The sequence below is a fragment of the Alexandromys fortis genome, unplaced genomic scaffold, assembly GCF_014885135.2.
Source record: "Alexandromys fortis isolate MF-2015 unplaced genomic scaffold, M_Fortis_MF-2015_v1.1 scaffold_85, whole genome shotgun sequence".
In the NCBI taxonomy this organism is placed as follows: Eukaryota; Metazoa; Chordata; class Mammalia; order Rodentia; family Cricetidae; genus Alexandromys; species Alexandromys fortis.
Genome location: NW_026067975.1, coordinates 2,702,340 through 2,729,727, shown reverse-complemented (window position 1 = coordinate 2,729,727; position 27,388 = coordinate 2,702,340). Strand labels below are relative to the sequence as shown.

Below are 27,388 nucleotides of genomic sequence, written 5' to 3'. Positions count from 1 at the left end.
CAGTTTATGGGGCCCCTAGCACTGGGCCCATGAGGTATACCTAATGAATGATCTGGCTTTTTGCAGCTTATTTCCTACGAAGATATACCTTGCTCAGCCTAGGCCTAAATGCAGGGTGGGGGGAGGGGCTTGGCCCTGCCTAAACATGGTGACTCCCCATCTCTTTCTGAGGAGCAAAAGGGAAGTAGGATGAGGGGAAGTTGGGAAGGAGCGGGAAGAGGGGAAGGAAGGGGAACTAGGATTAATGTGTAAAAAAAATAAAATTTCATATATATGTGTGTGTGTGTGTGTGTAGAAAATATATATATGGACCTCTATTCTACTCTGTCAGAGACAAATACACTTATTTTAGTTTGATAGTTATCACAGTGGAACTGATGAAGCAGTGGGGAAGTTGTACAGACCTGGGGTAATTGCTGCACGCTGTAGTTATGTTTCTGCAAATTGGAGACCTCATGAGTAAGGGATTACTGGAGTTTGAGAGGGGACTTTGTCAGGGCACAAATTGATGTGTCAAGTTCTTTAAAATATGCAGTGTACAATTAGACTCCAGTTAAATAATTAGACTTGTTTTTTGTCTAAGACCTAATACATCTCAGTCTTTGGGCTTTGGTCACTTTCATGAAAGGATACTGTATCTTAGTAAAACAAAATGGTCAGCAGGGCCACATATTTTCATTGGGGAAGATCTCTATTTGCATTTAAACAGACTTTTTCTGTGCTTAACCTATACATAATTTCCCTTATTTACTTATATTAATAAGTTCTTATATTCTAATCCTCATCATTTGGTACCTTTGGTATAAGGCTTGGCATGATACATCTCTGATACTTTAATAATAGTTATATTTTTATCCTGAAATTTTGATACTTTAGCATCTGATGCTAAGCTTTTAAAATTGTTTTCAGTTAGACTTTTAAATTTTAAATGTTTATTACCTTGCTCTTAGCTTTGTTCTACTTTGGTTTTGGAAACTTTAATATTTAGAAATTGAATTATTCTCAGTATCCTGCTATTCAGACTTTGGGGACAGGACATTTTTCAACAAGGTCTCATGTAGCCCCAACTGGTCTCAAGTTCACTATGTAGCCATGGATAACCTGAATTTGTGATCCTCTTGCCTTCACCTCCTCTGGGATTATGGCTATGCTGCACCACAGTGGGTTTATATAAACCTAGGGTCTTGTGCATGTTAGGCAAGCACTCTACCAGTTGAGCTAAATACCCGCCCTATTTGTAAACCTTTAAACTAAAAATTATTAGGCTCCTTGTCATATTTTCTTCTTTTGCAGCAGAAAGACCAATAAGGGCTTTTAAGGATAATGGTTCTAGCCCAGCCTGTTACTTTGTTCATTTGCTTTCATTGTTGTTTGTTTTTTAAATAAAATGGTTATATATGTACCTTTATGTGATGTTATTAGATAAGGAATCTTTTTTTTGTTGTTTTGGTTTGGGTTTTCAAGACAGGGTTTCTACATGTAATAGTCCTAACTGTTCTGGGTAGACCAGATTTGTAGCATGATTAATAAAAACCCAGAGTTCAACCTGAAGATCAGAAAAGCAAAGCAGCCAAGCAATTTACCTCTAAGAAATCCTCAGACTGAAAAAGCAATCCTGCCTCCACGAATCCTCAGAGTGAGACTGTCTGAGAGCTGTCTCCTCCCGTCTTATATTCTTCTCTAGTGCTGGGATTAAAGGTGTGCACCACTACCTGGCTTCTATGGCAAAACAATGTGGCTACTGGGATTAAAGGCGTGCCATCTCTGACTGGTCTGTGAGGCTGACCAGTGTGGCTGTTTTCCTCTCTGATCTTCAGGCAAGCTTTATTAAAATATAAATGAACACTGGCTGGCCTTGAACTCACAGATATCTGTCTACCTCTCCCTCCCAAGAGTGCTAGGATTAAAGGCGTGTACCACTACTGTCCAGCTCATTTTCTTAGTTATATATAACATTGAATTTGAATATTGGCTATATGCTAGATTCTTTACCTAGATTTACCTAGAATCTATCTTATAACCAGTATTCAAGTTATATAATTTAAAAAAAATGAAAAGACTAACTGCTACCATGCAGTTATAACCCAAATATCACTGTTCACCCTAGTGTCACCTAGTTACTAATTGATGAAGGAAGGCTCAGCCCACCATGGGTGGTGCTGTCTCTGGGCAGGTGGGCCTAATCAGCATAAAAAAGTTGGCTGAATGTGAGACTGGGAGTCAGCTAGTAAGCCTTGCTTCTCCTTGGTCTCTTTGTTGTTTATTAAAGCTCCTGTCTTGAGTCCCTTGATGATGGACTGTAATTTGTAAGCTAAGATAAAAACTCTCTCCTCCTCAAGTTGGTTTTGGTCAGTGTTTTATCACAGTAATAGAAAAGCAAACTAGAATAGCTACCCATACCCAATTAATGGGCTATTTTCTTCTAAGGATTCTACTTAGCAATCAAGAAAATGCTCCATAACAGGCCACAAGCCAGGCTGATGGGAGCAGTTCCTCAGTTGAGGGTCTCTGTTCTCAGATGTATCAGACTGACAACTAAAGAAGCAAAGACAGCACATGTATATTGCTGTTCCCCAGGAGGTTGAGACAAAAGGATGGTATAATAAGCCCAGGACTTTGGGGCCAACTTTGCTAATATAATAAGGCCACCTTTTAAGAGACAGAGAATTATATAGTGTAATATTGTCTGTGTTTTAATAAATACAGCTTTCCTGAAGATCAGAGTGCAAAGCCAGCCACATTAGTCAGCCATTCAGGCAAGAGAGTGATAGCATACACCTTTAATCCTAGGCAGGGGGATCTCTGTAAATTCAAGGCTACCCTGGGCTACACAGAATTGAATCTGTCTAAAAGAGAAACAGACCTCCCACAAAAGTTACCCCAGTACTTGGGATCACACACCTTTAATCCCAACAGTAGGGAGGTGGAGACAGAAACAATATGGCTGGGCGGAAAGAGAAATAAATATAAAGGGGAAGAGATAGGAATTCAGTGGAGTGTGGAGTCAGGTTGTAGAGAGCATTGCAGGATCGCCCCTTTGACTGAGCTTTGGCAGAGATAAGATCTCTCTAGTGACTTGACTGGGTTCAGTCTCAGTGACCCACATGGTAAAAGGAGGAACAGCCTGCAGCAAGTTTTTTCCCTCATGGGTGCTCTGTGGCACAAAATAAATAGGTTTCTTTGGGGGAGTTCTTTGTCTGGTTGTTTGGTATTTTGAGATAGAGTTTCACTGTGTATGCCTGATTGGCCTCAAACTCACACCTGGCCCTGCCTCACTGAGTGCTGAGATTAAAGATGTATTCCCTCATGCCCAGCTCAATGAAAACAGTGGAAATGTTCTTCAGCAATTAAGATTTTCTTGGTTGTTTTGTGTAATTATTTTGTATCAGACTAAGAAATTTAATATAAATACAATAAATAACTAAAACATCTAAACCTATAAAATATAATGCTACTTTAAATGTAAGTAGATTAAAATGTAGTTGATATGCATTTCTCCTAATAGGTCTGAGTGGACAGATGAATTAAACACATACAGAGTAGAAGCAGCTTGGAAACTGTCACAGTGGGATTTGGTGGAAAATTATTTGGCAGGAGGTAAAGTTACTTCTTAAAATATTAGCAGCTGTAATTTACTATAAATATTACAATTTAGGTAACTTAGCAACATTCACAATTAACCTTGCCTATTTTATGATTGCCTGTTTAGTTATTTGAAGTAAAGCGAAACCATCTGTTCAGTCTTTCTACTGCCCATCTCATAAAATACAGCAAAGCTAGATCCTGAACTCACTCATCACAACATTTCTTGACTTGTATTTCAGATGGGAAATCTACAACGTGGAGTGTCAGACTAGGACAGCTCCTGTTATCAGCTAAAAAAAGAGATATGACAGCTTTCTATGACACATTGAAACTAGTGAGAGCAGAACAAATTGTACCTCTTTCAGCTGCAAGCTTTGAAAGAGGCTCCTACCAACGAGGATATGAATTTATTGTGAGGTATTTTAAGAATACCACTTTTATGTTCCTCATTTATATATGTCACCTGGTATAATTTTTATGTGTAAATAATTCTGATAATATCTTCGGTATATTGCTTAACAACACAAATTAGCTCCTATATTCTTTTTAAAATATCCTAACATAATCTCCTTTGTCTACTTATTCATCTGAGAAAAAGTGATTAAAAAATGCTATAATTGAAGTATTATAGGTTTAAAAACAAATACAGTTTTTTGTTAGAATTTACTATATTTTATATGGTCTTCTGTAATATCTTGGGGAAACTATATATTAGATCACTGAATGTAATTTCATTCTGTAGCTACTCTGCTATATTTTGGTGCCTTCAACACAGTCATAGACACTGATTATTATAAAAATGCAGGAGATAGTGTGACTATATCATGGCTTCTATGACTATCACTTTACAGGTTTATTTTTACTGTATTTACAGTATCAGGCTCTCTTATATTATTACCAGTATTATATAAATATTTCATATTCATTCATAATGAGGCCATATTTTATTTTCATGGTGGCAGTAAAGTTTGGTTTTAGTTTTCATATATTCTTCAGTTTAATTCACAGGAATTTTGGTGTGACATCAAGGCACTAAATGTTTTCACTAGAATAAATTGGTGTTTACACTTAGTTTTTAATCATAAAAATGTTGCTGTTTATATAGTAAGAAAATATATTAGAAGTTAATTTTTTTCATAGCTGAGGTAAAAAGTACATACTTACTGAGATTGTTAAGACTGAATGAGGTAACATTTTAACACGTTCTGTCTGTTTTCAGATTGCACATGCTATGTGAGTTGGAGCATAGCATCAAACCACTTTTTAACAAATCTGCAGGTGACAGTTGTTATGAAGACTCTCTGAACTGGGCAGCTCGACTTGAAATGACCCAGAATTCCTATAGAGCCAAGGAGCCTATCCTGGCCCTTCGAAGAGCTTTATTAAGCCTCAACAAAAGGTGGTTCATACTACTTTAAAAAAAAAAAAAAGTCAGTTCTCTTGAATTTAGTATCATGTTTATATTTTCTTGGGTAGTATTTTTCTTTATACATCTACATTTTCTATTTTCAATACTTATGAATTCATTACATAGTTGTAACAAACCTAGAACACAATAACCAATTTTACCAAGGACTGTAGAGATGGCTCAGTGGTTAAAAAGCACTTGCTGCTCTTGCAGAAAATAAGGATTATGTTCTAGGCACTTCCTTGGTGACTCACAACCATCTGTGACACCAGTTCCAGGGATTCAGTACTTCTGGCACACACGTAGTAAGCAAGCAAAATATTTGTACACAAAAAAGTAAATAAATAAATTTTAAGATAAATTGAATTTTAAACCATTTAAAGAATTTTTTTAAGAATCAATTTATAGTCAAGCATAATGTTGCTTGCCTATAATCTTTGTACTCAGGCTAGTACAGGAGGATCTTCTTAAATGTCAGTGAACCTTCTTAGAAGACCTTGTTTCAAAAAAAAAGTTAATATAATACATATGTATGTTTTTATCATTTTAACTGTTTTTTTATGTAACTAACATATCTTGAGAGGTAAATACCAATGCAAGTCAAGAATAAAGTCTTTTGCTGGGATGTTCCTAGTAGAGTACATACCTATCAAGTATTAACTTTGGGTTTGATTCTCAAATACCAAAAACGAAAGAAAAAAAGGGAAAAAAGCCTAGATAGACTTCTAAGATACAAATTAAATAGCATAAAAAACTTTTAAAACCAGTATTTGTTTGTTGTTGCTTTACAAAGTAAGCATTAAAATAGTACACCGAGAAAGTTCTATTTTGAGAAGAACTGTTTAAGTTATTGATATACTTACAGATGTTCTTTTTCTCCTATTTTTGCTACATTTTTTTCTTAGGCCAGATTACAATGAAATGGTTGGAGAATGCTGGTTGCAGAGTGCCAGAGTAGCTAGAAAGGCTGGGCACCATCAGACAGCCTACAATGCTCTCCTTAATGCAGGAGAATCACGACTTGCTGAACTGTATGTGGAAAGGGCAAAATGGCTGTGGTCCAAGGTACTGGCCAAGTGAACCTCATCAGAAAATGTTCTGTTGGAATTACATACTTCTATCAACGTTCAGCTGGGGAAACCCTGAGTCCAAATTCAGAACTCTCTTTCTCTGTCCTTTTCTTCATTCTCTACTATAGTCTAGGTAGAAAGATTGCTTCTATTCTGCAGTCCTCAAATACCTATTTAGTATAGTAAAGTTCTTTCCATTTTCATCTGAGAGAAATTTCTGAGGAACATTCCAATTCTTACTTTAGTTTACTCTCTGTATATGTAGTAGATTCTCAGTATGTACTTCATAAATGATTGTAGCACTTTCTTACTAGTCGCATTGGGAAACACTCAGTGTTACTGCCAAGATGTACTTCTGTCATCACCTGTCAGGAAGGCATAGACACTTCCCAACATCCCCCAGATTCCAGCAATAGAAATAGTAATTTTTTAAATGTATGAACTACTTACTAATTTTATGTCCCATATTTAAATGATAGTCACTTAGCTTAGAATTTATAGTAGGCATAGCATATTTTGCAGTTGACATTTTGTAGCTATAGGTGATGTTATATGTGATTGTAGAAACTTGGTGGTAACTAAGAGAGGACAGGGAGATGTTTCCTAGACCAGTGCGGAAAGTGGTAATTGAGCCTGTGTTAGATGTCACCAGGTCATTTTATGAGCTAGCATTAGTCTTTGTATTGCCTAAACTCAGTATCCTGGAAATGCAATCCATTACCTAATAATAGCTATTTCTCTTCTCATGTTATTTTTCTGAACAAGCCTCACCTCTATCCTTTTATCTAAAACAAATCTGGGCTTTACCTAAAATTCTTTCCACATCCAACTTTAAGCTAAATCTTTGCTCTAACTTTTGAAATGTTTCTTGAATCATCTCTCTTTTTCATCCTATTTTAAATACTGCCATTATTTTCAGCCTCTAACAATTCTACAGCCTTCTTATGTATCTCATGTATTCTCTGTTTATATTTCTGTAGTCTGTAACCTTTGCAAAATGCTCTTTGAAACATACTACTTCTTCAAAAGATTCAATACTTGAAAGTATTCTTATATTTTAGAACGTCTGAACTCTGAGAAGTACACACGGCCGTTTCTGGTTGAGTGCTGTCCTATTCCTTCAGCTTCGTTTGTCCATCTCACAAATGCTTTATATAGATTTCGCCTAAAGTGAGGTTACTGGTGCTACTCAAACTTAAGTTGGGGATACATCCCAATAAACTCATTGTAAGTTGAAAATGCCTTTAAGTCGGAAATGCATCTAATATATCAAAACTAACAAATGCTGAAGTTTAACAGTGGTAAAGTGGCAGCCTTCTTATCTTCAGCTTTGCTTTCCCTACTTTCAGTAACCTGTGGTCAACCTATGGCTGAAAATATTAAAGGGAAAATCTTAGAAATAGTCATAATTTTTAAATAACTTTCACTACAGTGTATTGTTTAATTATAATTATATTATTAGTGATTGTTACTAATCTCTTATTCATAAATTTAACTTAACTATGGATATATACATAGACACATACATACATATTTGAGAAAATACTAGAATCTGTAGGGTTATTACTGTTCACAATTTGAGGCATCCAATGGAGGTTTTCAAACATCTCTTGTAGAGAAAGAGGACCATACATACTGTTAAGTATCAGCTGTTTACTTTATCTGTATTGTAGACTGGGAACGATGGCTCATTATCACTGCTTGGTCATAGATCATAATTTAAAGTATTGCTTTGCCAGGTATGGTAGTGTAGGCCTGTAATCATAATACTTAGGAGACAGATGCAAGGGGATCATCATAAGTCAAGGGCAGCCTGGTCTAGATAAAGAGCTCCATGCCAGCCAGTGCCATATAATGACCCCATTCCAAACCCTCAAGTGCCAAAATTAAAAATTGGTGTTTCTGGAACTGGAGAGATGACTAGTAATTAAGAATATTTGTTCTCTTGTAGAAAACATGGGTTTCAGCTACAGCATTCGTATCAAGGGGCTCATAACCACCTGTAACTACAGTTTCAGGGCTTCTGATAATCTCTTCTGGCCTTTGAATATACCTGTATATGTGTGGTGCAGACACACATACTCAAGCCCATACTTGTACACATAGAATAAAATCTAGCTAAAATGCTATTCACTAAATTGCATGCAGAAAAATCCCCCCCTTTTTTTGTTGTTGGTATATTTTTTTGTTTTTTGAGACAGGTTTCTCTGTAGCTTTGGAACCTGTCCTATTGTAGACCACCATGCTGGCCTCAAACTCACAGAAATACACCAACCTCTGCCTCCCGAGTGCTGGGATTAAAGGTGTGAGCCACTACTGCCCGGCTAATTTCTACTCATTTTTAAGACCAAATTCAGATTTTTTTTCTGAATCAAAACCAGATTTTAAAAAAATTAATTTATTTATATTATGTGTATTGGTGTTTTGCCTGCATGTATATCTATGTGAGGTGTTGTATTCAAGAATTACAGACAGTTGTGAGCTGCCATGTGGGTGCTGACAATTGAACCTGGGACCTCTAGAAGAACATTCTGTGCTCTTAACCACTGAACCATCTCTCCAAACCCCAGGTTTTTGGGTTTGGGGGGGGGGGTTGTAATCTTTCCTGACTACTGGTTTTTTTTTTTATTTTCCTGTACCTTTACATAGATTTTGGAGACTCCTTTCTCTATCCACTAAAGTATTCATCTGTGTTTATATGTTATAGCACTTAAACATGTTGGGTATTTTACATAGTTTGTTTCTTCAGTTGATTGTGAACTTCTTTTACTCTTTTTGTTTGGTTGCTTGGTTTGGTTTTGTTGAGATAACATCTAATGATGTGGGAGTGTCATATATCAATCTGTTGATTTCATTGGTTAATTAAATAAAGAAACTGCTTGCCCTGATAGGTTAAAACATAGGTGGGAGGAGTAAACAGGAGGAAGAGGAAGTGAGGTAAGACTCCTCAGACAGACTGGACAGCTCTGCTCTCTGGAGCAGAGACGCCAGGCTCTGTTCTCCCAGGCAACTCCGACCCAGGATGGACGTAGGCTAGAATCTTCCTGGTAAGCGCACCTTGGGGTGCTTACACACATTATTAGAAATGGGCTAAATTAATATGTGAGAATTAGCCTAGAAGAGGCTAGATAGAAATGGGCCAAGCAGTCTTTAAATGAATACAGTTTGTGTGTTGTTATTTCGGGCATGAGCTAGCCAGGAGGCCGGGGTGCTGGGGACGCAGCCCCACCGCTCCTATTTCAACAATCTAACTGTAGCCAAGGCTGACCTTGAACTTGTGGTCCTTGTGCTTGCATCTTCTGAGTAGTGGAATATTATACACATACACACCACATCCAGTTAACTGAACTTTTTAAGCCAGAGATTTTAATTTATGGATTATTGTTATTCCACATCATCTATGTATGTATATCTTCAGATCCTTGTACTTTAATTTTAAAATGAATGAGTAAACGGGTGCATGAAATGAATCAGTGCCACCTTAGGACTTTAATTGAGAGTAAGAGATAAACATTAATTTACAAGGCAATTTGTTGAGGCAAGGTTTCTCCACAGAGCCCTGGTGGCCTTGAACTCAGAGATTCAACTGTACCTGCCAAGTACTGCTATTAAAGACATGTGCCACCACTGTCTGACTAAGAATATATTCTTAAATTAAAAATTTGTTAATTGCCTTTTTTTCCTTTTAGGGTGATGTTCATCAGGCACTTATTGTTCTTCAAAAGGGTGTTGAATTATGTTTTCCTGAAAATAAATCTCCAACTGAGAGTAAGCACATGTTAATTCATGGACGAGCTACACTGCTAGTTGGCCGGTTTATGGAGGAAACAGCTAACTTTGAAAGCAATGCAATTATGAAGAAATATAAGGTAAGTATATATGTAATGTAAACCATGTTTTTATGTATGAAATTATTTTTTTATTTAATTTAATTTGTTTTTATTTTTTGTGCACATTTGTCTGTGTGGGGGTATCAGATCCCCTAGGAACTGGAGTTACAGAAAGTTGTGAACTGCCATAGGTGTGCTGTAATACCAGCACTCCATAGGAGGGAATAATCGAGAATTGATAGTCTTCTGTCTTATTCACTAGCTCTTCAACCAGAGCTGTATTAGGTCTGTTTGAAAATGCTGGGTGCCACAGTATGCACTTTTAATCTAAGAGATGGAGAGATAGGAGAACTAACCCCCTAGGACTTACTGGCATGTCAGTCCAGCTGAATCAGAGGTTAATAGACTATGTCTTCAAAAGAGAGTTGAGAGCAATCTGGGGTTTTTGTTTTTCCATATGAAGTTGAGTATTCTTTCAAGATCTGTGAAGAATTGTTTGGGGGTTTTGATGGGGATTGCATTGAATCTATAGATTGCTTTTGGTAGGATTACCATTTTTATTATGTTGATCTTACCTATCCAAGAGCATGGGAGATCTTTACATTTTCTGGTATATTCTTCAATTTCTGTCTTCAAAGACTTAAAGTTCTTGTTGAACAGATCTTTACTTCTTTGATTATTGTTATCCCAAGATATTTAATGTTATTTGTGACTATTGTGAAGGGTGATGTTTTATTATATTTATTTGTGTATATGTTTGTATGTACTTGACATACATGCACACAATACATTTTTATTTTTAAAAACATTTCATTTATAATTATGTGTGTGTGTGTGTATAGTGGGGTAATATGCAGGTGAGTTGAGGTATCTAAGGACAACAGAAAGGGTGTTGGATCCCCTAGAGCTGAGGTTATAGGTTGTAGTAACTGTGTGCTGAGAATCAGACTCTACAAGAGCAGCAAGTGCTTTTAACCCTAAGTCATCTCTCTACCCTTTTTAAAAATAATTTTAAAAAATAAAAATGAAAAAAAAAACACAATCTACAAGTAACTGGGAAGCTAGAAACCTTTGTGAGAAAAAGATAATATTGGACTATCTAATTAGCTAAATTTACTTCAAATTGGACTTTAATATGCCTAAAACTGAAAAGCTAAACTTATAAACTTAAAGATAAAAGAAATCAAAGGAAATCTTTCTTACCTTAGTTTAGGTGAAAGTTTTATAGATTAAAAAAATTAAATAAAACAAACCTTAACCACAAAGGAAAGTCTTATAAACTGGAGTTCTGTGAAAGCTAAAACATACTATAGAAAAGACACTGTCACAAAAGCTGTGGACTGGAGGGGTGGGGTAATATGCTGTGTATCTACAACAGGCTTATATGCAAATTATAAAAACTCAGGAAAAATCACTCAATATATCTATCAAAACTTGGAATAGACACTTCTTACAGAGTACATATAATGGATGAAAGGCACATGAAAAGATGTTTAAAGGCATTAGTAGTAAAGTGCAAATTAAAATCACAGTGAGGTAGCTACTTCAGAGGATAGAATGCCTAACATCTAAAAGATTAGCAAGCCTATTATTGTGACAACTAGATCTCTCTTCATGCCTGGTAGCAATATTTGTCATGCACCTAAGATATATCAGCCATTTTATTTCTAGATATGTAGCCAAGATAAATAATTACATAACTTCATAAAATCAGTTGTATAAAATAATTGTAATTTTATTCATTAAAAAAAATAGGTCATCTGGTCTATGACAGAAAAGTGGATAAGCTATGGTATGGTCCTGCAATAGAATGCTACTCCACAATTATTAAAAAATGAATTTTTAAGGGTGGGACATAGTGGTACACACATTTATAATACCAGCACTCAGGAAGTAGAAGCAAAAGGATCATGAGTTTAAGGTCAGCCTGGGCTATATAATGAGACCATGCCCCCCCCCAATAAAAAGAGAAATGAGTTTTTTATGCATATAACAAGGCACATGTATATCACAGATGTGTTTAATGAAAGAAGAGGGATGTGATATATGCATTGATTATGTCATATTAAACCAGTATAAGTAAAAGTAATGTGTATTGATACATAATATCAATACTTGTCTGGCCAGTAGGTATAGGACAAACAGGAACTCCAGAAACAGTTGTATTAATTAATATTTATTATTTTGATTGGTGCCATTGTTCCACAGATATACTTATTTGTCAAACACTTATATGTCAAACTTATATGGTTTATATGAAAATTATGCCTCAGAAAAGATACAATTTAGGGGGCTGGGGAGATGGTTCAGCAGTTAAAGTGCTTGCTATCCTAGTATGAAAACTGTAGTTCAGAAATCCTAAAAAACTACATGAATGATGGGAACACGTGGTAGTTTACCTCTAATTTCACCCTAGGAAGGCAGAAATGGGCCAGCCCCAGAGCAAGCTAGCCATATTGACAAACTCTTGGTTAGATTGAGGGATTCTGTGTCAATTAATAAGGTGGAGATGGTTCTAGAAATAAAGCTCAGGCCCCTACACATGTGCACTCGCATGCAAAAACATGCATACAGGTATACATTCATACACGAAAAGTGGAAAAAGAAAAACATAAAGTAAAAGCCAAAAACATTTGGAATCGCCTCAAAACTATAAAGTATCAGGATAGAGTACTTTAGCAATTGCAGGGTTCTGGGTTAGGTCCTCACTTCAACAAAAAGAAAGAAAAAAAGAAAAAGAAAGGAAGGAAGAAAGAAATAAAAAAGACCAAAAAAATGTAAAACACCTAGGATTAAGTTTTTCAAAATTTTTTAAAACGTGTCTAGGTTATCCAATATCAAATGGTTAAACCCTGAAACATATATACAAATATCATGCAAACTGAACATGTTGTATGTATGCATTTAGGAATATATATGTATATGTTTATGAAAAGGAAGCCATTAATTTGAAACCAAGGAGTATATGAGAAGTTTGGTAGTGGGAAATGATGTAATTATAATCTCACACTTAAAAAAAGACTATAGTAAAAAATTATGAAAAATTATTGAGTGAGTTTTTAATTTTATTTATTTTTATGTGTTAGGTTTTTTACCTGCATGTGTATTTGTGCACTGTATACCTGGTGCCACTGTAAACCAGGCAGATCCTCTAGAACTAGAGTTACTGGTGGTTGTGCGCTATTATCTTGGTGCTGTGAATTGAACCTGGGTTCTTTGGGAAAGCAGCCAGTGCTCTTAACCACTGAGCAGTTTCTCCAGCCCTTGTGTGCTAAATAAAGACCTAAGTAAATTGGGGGTATAACACAGTTTTAAATGAGAAAACTCAATAATGTAAAGATGTCATTTCACTATAAAATGTCCTGTAAGTTTGATGCAGTCTTTATCAAAAAACAAATAGGTAATTGACAACTGGAATTTAAAAGTTATGTGGAAATGCCAAGGCTGATAATAACCAAGACATTTTGTCTTACTAGTATCTTAGTTTTCTAATTTTTAATTTGAAATGATCATAAACTTAAAAATTAGCCAAAGAAGCACAGAGAATTCCTGTATAGAATTAGGCTTCTCTAATTTTAGTTAACTTGTACAACCATAATTCTATTTTCAGAAATTTTACCTCTTTTGTTAGTAATGTCTCTTTCTTTCTTTCTTTCTTTCTTTCTTTTTTCTTTCTATTATGTATATATTATTATGTATATAGTATTCTGCCTACATGTATGCCTGCAGGCCAGAAGAGGGCACCAGACCTCATTACAGATGGTTGTGAGCCACCATGTGGTTGCTGGGAGTTGAACTCAAGACCTCTGGAAAAGCAGCCAGTGGTCTTAACCTCTGAGCCATCCCTCTAGACCCAATAATGTCTTTTTTCATGTTTAGAATACAGTCCAGGATCCTATAGATTTTTAGCTGTCATAATAGCATAATTGCCAGCATATTCAAGATACCTTTACAATATTGTATGAGGCTGGACACAGTTAGAAAATAGATGGCAACAGAGAATGGTGAATCATTACCACCACTTCTGGATCAGAAGGAACAAGATGGGAGAGCATTTACTGAATTAAAGGATTATTACTGTAGGAAGACAACGCAGGACCACACCTTGAGTGTAGGAGCAGAGACAGCTACAACTCAGCAGGAAGAAAACCATAGTTTTAACAACCTCGACCCACTCCTACTCCCTAATCTCCTAGATCTGATTAGAAGTTAGCAGGTTAAACAGGCTCAATGATAGAAATCATCAGTGCCAGTCTTTTGCATCCCTAAGCAGGTTGAAAAGCTATAGAATAATAACTGCTGGGGAAACCAGAGACTTAACCAGCATACATACATGTCAAAACTTGTAAAGGTTTTATAATCAGAATACTATATTCTTATACAGTTAGATAAACCAGTAGAACAGAACAATTTTATAACTAGACAGGTTATAAATTATTATAAGGCACTAAAAATACTTCTCAAGACATGGTGCTCTGTCATTTAGATGTTTCACAGTAGGGAAAAATTGATCCCATCTTCACATCATAAACAAATCAACTGTTAGTCTAATCCAGGACCTCCTTTTTAGGGGTAAGTAGGTAGTTAAAATCAGTTCATGCCTTCTATCTGTTGCCCGCTAGGAACTCAATTGTGCAAGTCATACTAGCGCCAAACTCATGGCACTTTTCCCTCAGCAGCCTCAGCACAACATGGTGAGACATGTCTATAAACAAACCAGTAACATTAACCATAGAAGAAACTGTAATTTCATAAGAGCCTCATATCATAAATATAATCTGACCTAGCATGACTGCATGAAGGGGATTTTGGCTTTCTGATTGTTTGGGGCTTTGGATGTGTGTGTGTGTGTGTATGTGTGTGTGTGTGTGTGTGTTGTTTTGAGACAGGACTTTACTTTGTATCCCAAATTGGCCTATAACCCACTATATATATGGGTTATATTGAAACCCTGCTTCCTCAGCTTCCTGAGTGCTAGTATTACAGTTGTTGTCTATCACTCCTGACAAGAATGTTTATCAACACCATACATTTGAGCTTATTCTGATGAAATACTATGTATTAAACCAAAGTTACATACAACAACTTGAATTTGCTGAGTACTGTATTTTTTGGTTTTGTTTTGTTTGTTTGTTGTTTTGTTTTTGTCTTTTTGAGACAGGGTTTCTCTATAGCTTGTCCTGGAACTAGCTTTTCTAGACCAGACTGGCCTCAAACTTACAGAGATCCACCTGCCTCTGCCTCTTGAGTGCTGGGATTAAAAGCGTGCATCACTACTGTCTTGCTTTTATGGGGGGGGGGGGGTGTTGTGTTGCATATTTTTGATTTTTAATCACATATTAGTACATTGTACGCCAGCCTACTATGAAATTTGCTTAGATATGTAGCCTATGTCTTTTTCATAGGATGTGACCTCGTTTCTGCCAGAGTGGGAAGATGGACATTTCTACCTTGCCAAGTACTATGACAAATTGATGCCCATGGTAACAGACAACAAAATGGAAAAGCAAGGTGATCTCATCCGGTATATAGTCCTGCATTTTGGAAGGTGGGTATGAGAACTGCGTGTTTGCGATTAAATATGAATGAATTTTATCACATACCATAGCATGTTTCAGGATGTTTTCTGCTTTACAAAGCATGGATTTATTCCACCAACTTAACTGAGAGAAAATACTTTTCCTTCCTTTTTCTAATGTTTCATTTCCCTTTATTTTACATGTATGAGTGTTTGCCTACATACATGCATCTATATTTACCATGTGCATGTACAGTACTCTTGGAAGCCAGGAGAAGGCATCAGATCACCTGGAACTGGAGTTATAATGATTGTGAATTGCCTTGTGGGTGCTAGCAACTGAACCTGGGTGCTTTTTAAGAACAAGCAGAGCTGAGCCATTTCTCCAATCCCAGAATATTTTTTCTTCATGTAGTTTTTCCTTAGTCTTGAAATATTCCATGTGTGTGTGTCTGCGTGCGCGCGTGCTCGCGTGTGTGTGTATGTGTGTACACAAAGGGTATGTGTAGATATAGTTTTAGAAAATCAACAGTGCTGAATTGCAGATATAACTTAATAGTAGAGCACTTGCATAGCATTTTTAACAACAAAAAACTTTTAATCTACCATTTTCTGGACATGGTGGCCCGTACTTATAATTCCAATATTCAGGAGGCTGTGACAGTCATCCTCCAAAAATTTGTATAATATTTCAGAGGACCTTAAACCTAATATGTTTAATTGTTAAATTTAATGGTAATTGAGTAATTTCTCCTAGTCAAATCCTGTAAAAAAATTAGCAAATATAAATATTATTTTCAAGTTAGACTAAATAAAGACCTTGTCTTTTTTGTTTGTTTGCTTTTGAATTTTAGGGGTTTGAGTCTTGCTTTATAGATCAGACCATTCTTGAACTCATGGTCCTCTGCCTCAGTGTCACGGTACTAGAATGACAGGAATGTACCACCATGCCTGTCAAAAGTTTAATCTTGAACTAGGCAGAAAATGAAATACAGCTTTTCATTTTGTTTTGTGAGGTGGGATCTTATGTAGCTCAAGCTACCCTCAAACTCACTATGTAGCTAAGTTTGAACTTAAACTTCTTAATCCTCCAGCTGTGGTTAGAATATAACTTTTAATTTCAGATGCCAGTACATACACAGACGTATTTAATAATTTTTCTTGTATTTCCATGTGCTGTTATTTTCTACTGAAGGATTCTGAGTTAACAGCAATAACCTTATTAAGATCCCTTATTTTCACGTTTTATCATTTTTCGGTTAAATATTTATAACAACACTTAGCCAGATTTCTTTTTGCTAAGGAAATTTCTGTTTTTGTGATCTCTAAACTCAGTTTCATTCATTTGTTTCCATGGCTGTAATTACTAATAATTATGAATATCACTGCTTTTCTTTTGTTCATTTTTGTTTTTGTTTTTCGAGACAGGATTTCTCTGTGTAACAGCCCTGGCTGCCTGGAACTAGCTCTTGTAAACCAGGCTGGCCTGTTTGTGGTGTGGTCTTGCCTATATAGCCCAAGCTGACATCTTAGTCTGCCTATCTTAGCCTCCTGAATACTGAGGTTATTAAATGTGTGACACCACACTCTACTTTTTTTTCCTTTTTTCTTTTTTTTTTTTTCTTTTTGGTTTGGTTTTTATTTTTGTTGTTGTTTTTGTTTTTTTTGAGACAGGGTTTCTCTATAGCTTTGGTACCAGTCCTGGCACTTACTCTGTAGACCAGGCTGGCCTTGAACTCACAGAGATCTGTCTGCCTCTGCCTCTCTAGTGCTGGAATTAAAGACGTGCACCACCACCACCCAGCATCCACGCTCTACTTCTACTGTATACTTACAGCTGTAATACTTAAAATTTTGGAATGTTTTTATGCTGGAATTTAAAGATTTTTTAAATTAGATTTCCTCACTTTATTTTATGTGTGTTTTACCTGCGTGTATGTATATGTCTAATGTATGTGCTTGGTGCCTAGGAAGGCATCAGATACTCTGGAAACTGGAGTTATAAATGATTATAAATCACTGTGTGGGTGTTGGGCATTGGTCCTGGGTCCTCTGGAGGAGCAATTTTTAAATTTTTAAAGGAGTAAAAGTTAGCTATTATGATATATTCATTTGAATAACTGAATGCACCTTGAATAATTATTACTGCTTTACTGTGAATGTTTGTCCTCAAAAAGTTTAATTGGGGAATAACACTTTAAATATACAAAACATTCAGGAATGTAATAGAATTTCTATGCCCATATAAAAATGAATGATATAAATATTTTAAAACCTTGTCTGGCAGGGGAGAAGTCATAATTACAAAGATCATGAGTAGTATCAGGAAGATGGTTTTCCTGAGATAAGCTTAGCAAATATAAGCTTAGCCATTATACTCTAGGTTTTCTGAGGCCCATGGTTTCTCTAAATGTGGGAAACCCACTGCATAATTTGTGATAGTTAACACTTTTTTCCAGGAATGGATGGAGATATATATGCAGCATACCAGAAATAAAGCAGATACATCTAAAAGTTACATACTTAGGGCAAGTCTGTGGTAAAAGCTCAGGCTGCTGGCTTTGTGGTTATAAAAATATATCTCTTTGGGCTGGAGAGATGGCTCAGAGGTTAAGGATGCTGACTGTTCTTCCAGAGGTCCTGAGTTCAATTCCCAGCAACCACATGGTGGCTCACAACCATCTACAATGAGATCTGGTGCCCTCTTCTGGCCTGCAGCCTTACATGGAGGCAGCACGCTGTATTGTATACATAATAAATAAAATCTTTAAAATATATATATATATCTTTCATCATCAACTGTAAAAGAACAAAACATAAAAATGCAGAAATGTAATTTCCCAGAAATAGAATGACTAATGCTGACCAAAGCTTGTTGGCCATGGAATACAAATGAAGGTACAGATTGTAAGGAGCATTTGAATGAAGTATTAAAAGGCTTTAACTCTTAAAACATCTGTTATTTTTAATGCTAACTAAATACTTTAGCTAGAAAAGATGAACGGGGGGGGAATAAGCTACTAGGAAGAAATATCAATACCATTATTTCAGGGGCTGGGGTGTATTTCAGTGGGTAGGGTGATTGTTTAGCATCCATGAAGCCCTGGGTTTGACATGTGGCATCAAATAAACACCCATGCTTGTAGTCTGACTTAGGAGTTAGAAGCAGAGGATTCAGGGTCTCATCCTTTGCTACATACCGAGTTCAAGAGCAGAGAGATAGATAGACAGGTGATACCATAGTTTTTGTCAGAATGCTGTACATAACTGAAGTGGAAGTTTAAGATTTTAAATTCTAATTCATATAACCTAAAAAAGAACTCTGTGCTAATCATATTTCTCATTTATATAATTGCAGATCTCTTCAATATGGAAATCAATTCATTTATCAGTCAATGCCACGAATGTTATCACTATGGCTTGATTTTGGTGCTAAGGCATACGAATGGGAAAAAGGTATAATTCTTTTTGTAAAAATTCTAAAGCATTAGGAAGAATTATAACTTTAGTATAAAATAACATTTGGCATTACAATACCACTAGAAAACAGTAATTAATTTGATAATTAAAATGCTATAATCTTGTGAGAGACTAAGTATGAGGGCTACAGAGATGGCTCAGCACATACTGCTCTCACAGACCTGAGTTTAATCCCAGCACCCATGTTAGGCAGTGGATCCAAGCTTCTGTCCTCCAGGTACCTGCTCTCATGTGCACAAGTGCATGTTACACACACACACTCACAATTGAAAAATAATAAAAGTAAATCTTAGGAAAAGAAGCAGAAAGATAGACTTTTAATGTAGTTATAATTCAGGAATGAAGTCTTTTTATTTCTTGATAACCTTAACACTTTGAAAGATGTCAGTTTAAGTGTGTGATTTATCCTAAAATTTACAATGAATGATAAAAACAAATGCCTCTTAGACTAAATGTTTTCCTATTTGCACAAACTATCTATTGACAATGAACTAGCTGTTGGCATGGAGATCATGTATTTTAAAAGCAGTTTTTTATCACATTTTTTTCTATGAAATGAATTGATACATTGATGTTTATTTTTTCCCCTGACTTAAACTCTTTTTCTTTTCCTTTCCCCTAGGTGGCCGTTCTGATCGAGTACAAATGAGAAGTGATTTGTCTAGAATAAATAGCGTTCTCACAGAGCACACAAACCGTTTAGCTCCGTATCAGTTTTTGACAGCTTTCTCACAGTTGATCTCTCGAATTTGTCATTCTCATGATGAAGTTTTTGTTGTCTTGATGGAAATAATAGCCAAGGTGTTTCTAGCCTATCCTCAGCAAGCCATGTGGATGATGACAGCTGTGTCAAAGGTAGTACATTAGCTAGTGACCACAATGCCTTGTAATACTTATTATGGCCTAGATTTTTATAGAAAATATATAAATAAAAGTTCCAAGGTTCTGACCTATATTGTTAGTAATTTTTAAATACTTTCTAACAGAGAGAAATATTACCTTGTTTAAATATTTTAAGATACTTATCATATGAAAAGAAGTGACCAGTATGTTAAGATTGAAGACTTGAACATATGTTTTCCTCATGAAGTTTTTAGTGAATAGCTGTAATAACCAGTTTTTTAAAGATTTGTTTTAGGTGTATGAGTATTTTTCTTGAATGTATGTTTGTACACCACTTGCATGCCTGGTGCCCACAGAGATCAGAAGAATGTGCTCAGTCCACTGGAGTTTATAAACAGTTGTAACTTACCATGTGAGTGTTGTAGATGGATGTTTCTGACCTGCCAGGTCCCGCAGCTCTTCAGTCCCAAATAAACAGACAGGGATTTATATTAATTATAAACTGTTTGGCCTGTTAGCTCAGGCTTATTACTAACTATCTCTTACAACTTAAATTAACCCCTAATTCTTACCTATGCTTAGCCACATGGATTGGTACCTTTTCTCAGTAAGGCATTCTCATTTTGCTTCCTCTACTTCTGGATGACAACTGTGTCTCTTGCTTTTTTCGTCCCAGAATTCTCCTAGTCTGGTTGCCTTGCCTATACTTCCTGACTGGCTACTAGCCAACAGCGTTTTATTAAACCAATATGAGTGACAAATCTTTATAGTGTACAAGATCATTATGCTACAGTAGTGTGCTGGGAATTGAACCCAGGTCCTCTGTGAAAACAAGTGCTCTTAATCACTGAGTCATCTCTCCAGCCCTATGATAACTTTCTTTTCCTGAATGTTTTAATTCAAAATACTTAGTCTAATTCTGAAACAAAGACTACATAATTAGTGCCCATTAGTATATTTAATGGAAATATAGAAAATTTAGTATGCAGATAAAAAATTAAAATTCAGACTATTCATTAGTATTTTCTTATAACTTATATATATTCTAATCATAACAGTAAATTTAAATTGATAATTTCATATTTTACTTAAATATTAAATAATTAACTTAACAATTGATAAATTATATTAATATTCTTTTAGACACATTTTAGTACTTATATAAAATTGTAAAATAGCTTCATTCATTAAATCATTAAGCTTTTCTTTGTTTTATTTTCCTTTTTTCTGTTTTACTACATATCAAAATATCAGATTATTTCTTCAATGTAGATCCTTTCAAGGGAATTCACAAGTTAATAAGACAGGGTTTCTCTGTAGCTTTGGAACCTGTCCTGGAACTAGCTCTGTATACCAGGCAGGCCTCAGACTCACAGAGATTCGCCTGCCTCTATTTAAGAGTTCTGGAATTAAAGGCGTGCACCACTATTGCCTGGTGGATTAAAATTTCTTCATTGCTTTTGATGTTATCAGATTCATTTCCTGTATGCCTATCATTATAAACTCACCTCATGAATATTCTCTTTAGTTGATTTTTGCCAATCAGATTTCATATTTAATTGAATTTACTCTTTTTTTAATTGACAGTCTTCTTATCCCATGCGTGTGAACAGATGCAAGGAAATTCTTAACAAAGCTATCTATATGGAAAAGTCTTTAGAAAAGTTTGTTGGAGATGCAACTCGCCTAACAGACAAGCTGCTAGAATTGTGCAACAAATCGGTAATGTCACAGATCTTAGTGATTATCAGCCAATGTTAAATGTTATACAGAAACTTACATGTGATTTGAGCTGATTCTTTTCATTAAATTAAGGTTTTTAAGTATGTCAGTATACATGCATCAAAATGTATTGAATGATATATTTTAATGAATCTTCTACCTCTCCCCCCATTCTTCATAGTACTAGAGATTGAACCAGAAACCTTATCTTGCCAAGCAAGGGCTTTACAACTGAGCAACATCTCTATGTCTATATGATTTATATAATAAATCTATTTTTTCTAAACTTGTAATATCTGTCCTTCTTTCAGGTGTTCTTTATATTTCTGAATTTTTCTGAAAATATAGTTTTATTAGTTATCAAATAGTTTTAAGTCAAAGAATAAATCAACCATAAAAATATATGTAAAACGAATTAAAGCAGTCGCTAATTATTTTGTCATTTCCTTAAGCTTTGAAAACTTGTCTGTTAACCCACATATGTGATAGTAAAGAGAATGGATGGTTTTGTTTGGTAGTCTTTGCCTTTTTGTAGTGTTGGATTATGAAACCCAAGGCCTTATGCATAATGGGCAAGCACTTAACGTATGATCTCTAACCCAAGCCCTTGATTTTCATTTTTTCACTATATTTTTCAGTGCACAGGCACTGTGCTGAGGTAACAAAGATTCCTAATAGAAACCTGCCTTGAATTGCTGATAGATTTGTAGGAAAATAAGCAGATGGCTATCACTTAGAATAAAAAGTATTATCTTCAGTATACTTGTGACTGAAGTAGGAAGGTGGTTATAGGAGTGGATCACTATTCTGTGTGGAGGAATTGGGGAAAAAAGCAAAAGAACGTAGGGGAGATAAAAGTGTGGGGGGTAATTATTAAAGAGAGAGGTTCTTTGTCAAATAGCTAGTGTTGTTTGCCAAATAATCAAAATCCATTAACCATTCCTAGGTAGAAAGATACAGGTGACCCTATTCCTCTACCTCCTCTCATGAACACATTCTCAAAAAGTATAGTCTTTCATTATTCCCATTAATTCTACTTGACCTCTTATGTACTTGGCACTAGGGAAACTTATTTTTTAGATATCAGCCTTGTAAGGTACCACTTTATGTCAAGTGCTTAGTTCTTCATCTGAAACCTTCATGGCAAAATACATTTGGAATGTTATTCTTTTTCTGATTTTAAAGGTAATCATACTTTATATCGGATATTGTAACTGATGATAATCTGCTGGCATATCTCTTAATCAAACACACATTGCATTGATCTTTACACTAAGAAATTCAGGTATCATTTTGTTGCCAAATTAGATTTGATAACCAAAAGAAGTTATTACAGATTTTCACATGTCTCATAATAGATCACTGGTTTCTACTCATCCCCTCCTATTTAGACATTCCTACGATAGAGTCATGTCATGGGGTAAAAGGTATTAGGTCTGCATGAGGTGATTTAAAATACTTAGGACAGTGCAGTGCTGAGCAGTTGAGACTGTAAAAATGAAGTGTTTACATGCTTAAAGTTCTCTAATTCAAGGTAAACTCAGAAGAATTGAAATGTACTATTTGTGTTGGTTTTTCTTTTCTCAGGTTGATGGAAGTAATTCTACATTAAGCATGAGCACTCACTTTAAAATGCTTAAAAAACTGGTAGAAGACCCAACGTTTAGTGAAATCCTCATTCCTTTGCAGTCAGTCATGATCCCTACTCTTCCATCAATTTTGGGTGCCCATGCTAATCATGACCCATTTCCTGGGCATTGGGCCTACCTTGCAGGCTTCGATGATGTGGTAAACTTCAGTTTTATATTACTATAACTTTTAAGTGTAGTTAAACTTACGACTTCAAATTAAGCTAAAAATCTCAGTGAGTTTATTTGCAAAGAAAATCTAGAAGTGTAGAGAAATGGAACTGTCTTGTACTGTGGTACAAAGGTAAGTGATAAGGAAGCAGATGCACATATTTCATGATGGCTATGTTTTTACAATTTTATTTTCCTATATTTTCTTTTGTCTTAATGGAGAGTGGGTGACACAAAATATATTTGATTTGCTTCTTATGAGGAAACAAAATTCAGATAACTTTTTGTCTGTGTGTGCACAAGTTAATGTGATCATGTGCCACAGCCTACAGATGCTCAGAGGATAACCTCAGATGTTGGTCCTCACCTTCCACTTTGTTTCAGAAGGACTTGCAGGCTAGGTGGTCCATGAGCTTCCCACAGTTCTTCTGGCTCTGCTCCCATCTCACCATAAAGCTCTGGATTCCAGACATGCTCTACACTCAGGTCTTCATACTTGGGTAGTAAGTGCTCCTCTCACTGAACATCACCTCAGATGCTGCTGAGTAATGAGCCTGTGACCTCTTCCCTGCTAGGCATAACCTTTCTTCTGTTCCACATGCCCACCCATGAGATGTGGCAGTAAATGTATGTTTATTTTAAGGAACTAGTGCTGAAGTAATTTTAGGGGAACGCTTTTGAAAACTCCATATATATTCTGAATTTTCTATGGCTTAAGAGATTTTAAAACTGTTTTGAGAGTCATTTCATTGTACATTTAAATAATCATGTTTTGTTTTTAACTTAAGTATTTTTTAGTTTACTCATGACATAGGCTCATTTTGGAGAAGATATTTTTAAATTATTTTTAATTTATAAACTTATTCTTTGAACATTTATATAATGTATATTGATAATACTTTTCCAACATTATGATAAACATTTTTTATGTTTAATTTTTATGTTTATGTAAAATTTTGTGACTGCTTTGCAAGGACTACCTGAATATGCATTGTAAATACCTGGTTGCCAACAAAGTTGTGATTTTGGTTTGGGGAAATTTTCTTTTTTAATTAATTTATTTATTTATTTATTTATTTATTTATATATGCTTCATATCCATTACTAATATTTAAGAAACTATGTCCCTATTCATAGACAACCTTCTTTTTTCGTTTCTAGGTAACTAAGGTAAAAGGAAATTTGTAGCTCGAATTCTAATTGGTCATAATAAAAACCCGAGTCAGATATTAGTGTATGAAAGTTGAAGGATCAGAGAATCAGTGTAGTCAGCCACTAGAGAGACCTTTTACCTCTACCAATGCTCAGGTCAAAAGAGTCTTCCTGTGCTCAAACTGCCTCTTCAGACTGCACTGAGATCTTGTCTCTGCCTAGCTCTATCACTCCTGTCTTTACCTCCCTAGTGCTGAAAGACATGGGATCCCAAGAGCTGGGATCACCTTTGTGTGAGCAGTTTCTCTTTCTGACAGATTCAATCTCCTGTAGCGCAGGGTGACCTTAAACTAAGAGAGATCCCTCTGCCCTTGTCTCCCCAGTCCTGGGATTAAGGGTATATGCTACCACTCCCTGGCCTCTAGTGACTTAGTTTTGCACTCTGATCTTTAGGCAAGATTTATTTGTTAAAACAAACAAAATATCACTACAGAAATTTTGAAATACTAATTTACTACATACTCCCCTATTCTTTTTAATATAATTCATAACTCAGTTTTTATAATATTCAAGCTTAACAAAGAAGTCAGCCTTGTCTTAAATATAACACTCATTATTTTTTAGGTAGAAATTCTTACTTCTCTTCAGAAACCAAAGAAGATCTCTTTAAAGGGCTCAGATGGAAAGTTCTACATCATGATGTGTAAACCAAAAGATGACTTGAGGAAAGACTGTAGACTAATGGAATTCAATTCTTTGATTAATAAGGTTAGAAATAGTTTCCTTTTTTATAGATTGTTTTTATTATTTTCAATATGTGTTTGTGTGTGTCCACATGTATGTGCACATGCGTACAGGTGTCTCCTAAGGCCAGAGTCCTGAGATTCCCTGGAGCTGATAAACATTTATTTATGTTTTTTTTTTTTTTTTTTTGGTTTTTCGAGACAGGGTTTCTCTGTGGCCTTGGAGCCTGTCCTGGAACTAGCTCTGTAGACCAGGCTGGTCTCGAACTCACGGAGATCCGCCTGCCTCTGCCTCCTGAGTGCTGGGATTAAAGGCGTGCGCCACCACCGCTCGGCTTATGTTTAATTTTTATGTTTATGTAAAATTTTGTGACTGCTTTGCAAGGACTACCTGAATATGCATTGTAAATACCTGTTTGCTATGAACCACCTGAGATGGGAACTAAGAACTGGATTTGGGTTCTCAAGAAGTGCGAGTGCTTTTTACCTAAGCCATCTGTTTAGCCCCATTACTTTTATTTTAGAATTAGGAAAATAATTATCATAGTAATGTGAATTTCTCAGTATGTGGTTAGCTTACTCTTGAAATATATGCTTTCATTTTTTTATTTTAAATTTTATTTGTTTTTATTTTATATGCATTGGTGTTTTGGCTGCACGTATGTCTGTGTGAGGGTGCCATTCCCTGGAACTGGAGATACAGACCGTTGTGAGCTGCCTTGTGAGTGCTGGGAATTTAACCCAGGTCCTCTGGAAGATCTGCCAGTGCTCTTAACTGCTGAGCCATCTCTCCATTTTCTCATTTTTTATTTTTGTTCAAATGAACATATTATCACTTAAATTAAGTATATATTTCAATGTCATTGAGTGAATTCACATTGTTGTGCAACCATCTCACCATACTTTTCAAAGATTTTATATTAATATTCCAAATTGAAACTGTCTATTAAACCATAATTCTTCATTTCATCTCTCAATCAGTCTTTTAACAACTGCAATCTAGTTTCTACCTCCATTAAGTCACCACTTTAGTACCTCATATAAAATCCTTTAGTGACTGGCTTGTTTCTCTTTAAGATTCAGAATTTTTTTTTCCATTTAAAAGTGAATGATATTGTAATTAAAGAAAATTTTACATTTTCTTTTTCTATTTATCCATTATGTATGCTTGGCTTTCTCCCATGTGATATTTTGAATGAGTATATCAGTATTTGTTCAAGTTCCTCTTGTCAGATTTTTAGGTATATACATAGATTTCAATTGTCTACTTCAGTTAACTTTTAACAATTGTGATTCTGTTTATAGAGAAGATTATAAGACATTATTTTTTAAATAATTTACTTAACTTTATTTCATGTGCATTGGTGTGAAGGTGTCATATTCCCTAGGACTGGAGTTACAGACAGTTGTGAGTTGCCATGTGGGTGCTGGGAATTGAACCCAGATCCTCTTTTAGAGGAGCCAGTATTCTTAACCTCTGAGCCATCTCTCCAGCCCCTATAAGTCATTATTTAATGAAGGGAAATATTTTCCATTTAATGGTTTTGTATAAAAACTCTCTACTTGCCAGGCGATGGTGGCGCACACCTTTAATCCCAGCACTTGACTGGGGTCGGAGGCAGAGGCAGGCAGATCTCTGTGAGTTCAAGGCCAGCCTGGTCTACACAAATTAGTTTCAGGATGGGCTCCAAAGCTACAGAGAAACCCTGTCTCAAAAAACCAAAAACAAAAACAAAAAAACTCTCTACTTATCTAGATTTATTTAGACTTTCGTTTTCAGTCCTAGGTGAAAAAAAAAGCAGGTTCTGTTTGCATTACTGTTCAGAAGTAATCATGAGCATTTTTTTTTCCTTCCTATTGGTTAAGTGCTTGCTATCTGTTTCGAAGAAATATGGGAAATCTGCTTCAAGGCTTAACATTAGCAGGAGTGGTAGTGGGAGCACTATTTATGAGCCTGAAGAAGGAATGTTTCCAGCATAGATAGGCTACAAATAAGCTTGCCCTTGACGTAAATGTAGCATTCATCATCTTTAGATTAAAATTCTTGTTTCTGTTCAGAAGCCAAAGATCTCTGTTAAAAAAGTCAAATGCGCCGGGCCATGGTGGCGCACGCCTTTAATCCCAGCACTCGGGAGGCAGAGGCAGGCGGATCTCTGTGAGTTCGAGACCAGCCTGGTCTACAGAGCTAGTTCCAGGACAGGCTCCAAAGCCACAGAGAAACCCTGTCTCGAAAAAAAA

At 35.7% G+C, this 27,388-nt stretch overlaps 1 protein-coding gene across 2 annotated transcripts in view; it reads left to right on the top strand.

Annotated features, from left to right (window-relative positions):
* Window positions 1-27,388, top strand: part of Atr (ATR serine/threonine kinase) — a 105,814-nt gene that overhangs the window by 57,561 nt on the left and 20,865 nt on the right. For both annotated transcript variants that reach the window (XM_050157271.1, XM_050157270.1), the window contains exons 31-41: window positions 3,506-3,597; window positions 3,825-4,002; window positions 4,805-4,984; window positions 5,899-6,058; window positions 9,753-9,932; window positions 15,299-15,441; window positions 18,770-18,867; window positions 19,514-19,746; window positions 21,322-21,456; window positions 23,044-23,244; window positions 25,032-25,175. In XM_050157271.1, coding sequence (XP_050013228.1) covers window positions 3,506-3,597; window positions 3,825-4,002; window positions 4,805-4,984; window positions 5,899-6,058; window positions 9,753-9,932; window positions 15,299-15,441; window positions 18,770-18,867; window positions 19,514-19,746; window positions 21,322-21,456; window positions 23,044-23,244; window positions 25,032-25,175 — 1,744 coding nt within the window. The remainder of the gene's footprint in view (window positions 1-3,505; window positions 3,598-3,824; window positions 4,003-4,804; window positions 4,985-5,898; window positions 6,059-9,752; window positions 9,933-15,298; window positions 15,442-18,769; window positions 18,868-19,513; window positions 19,747-21,321; window positions 21,457-23,043; window positions 23,245-25,031; window positions 25,176-27,388) is intronic.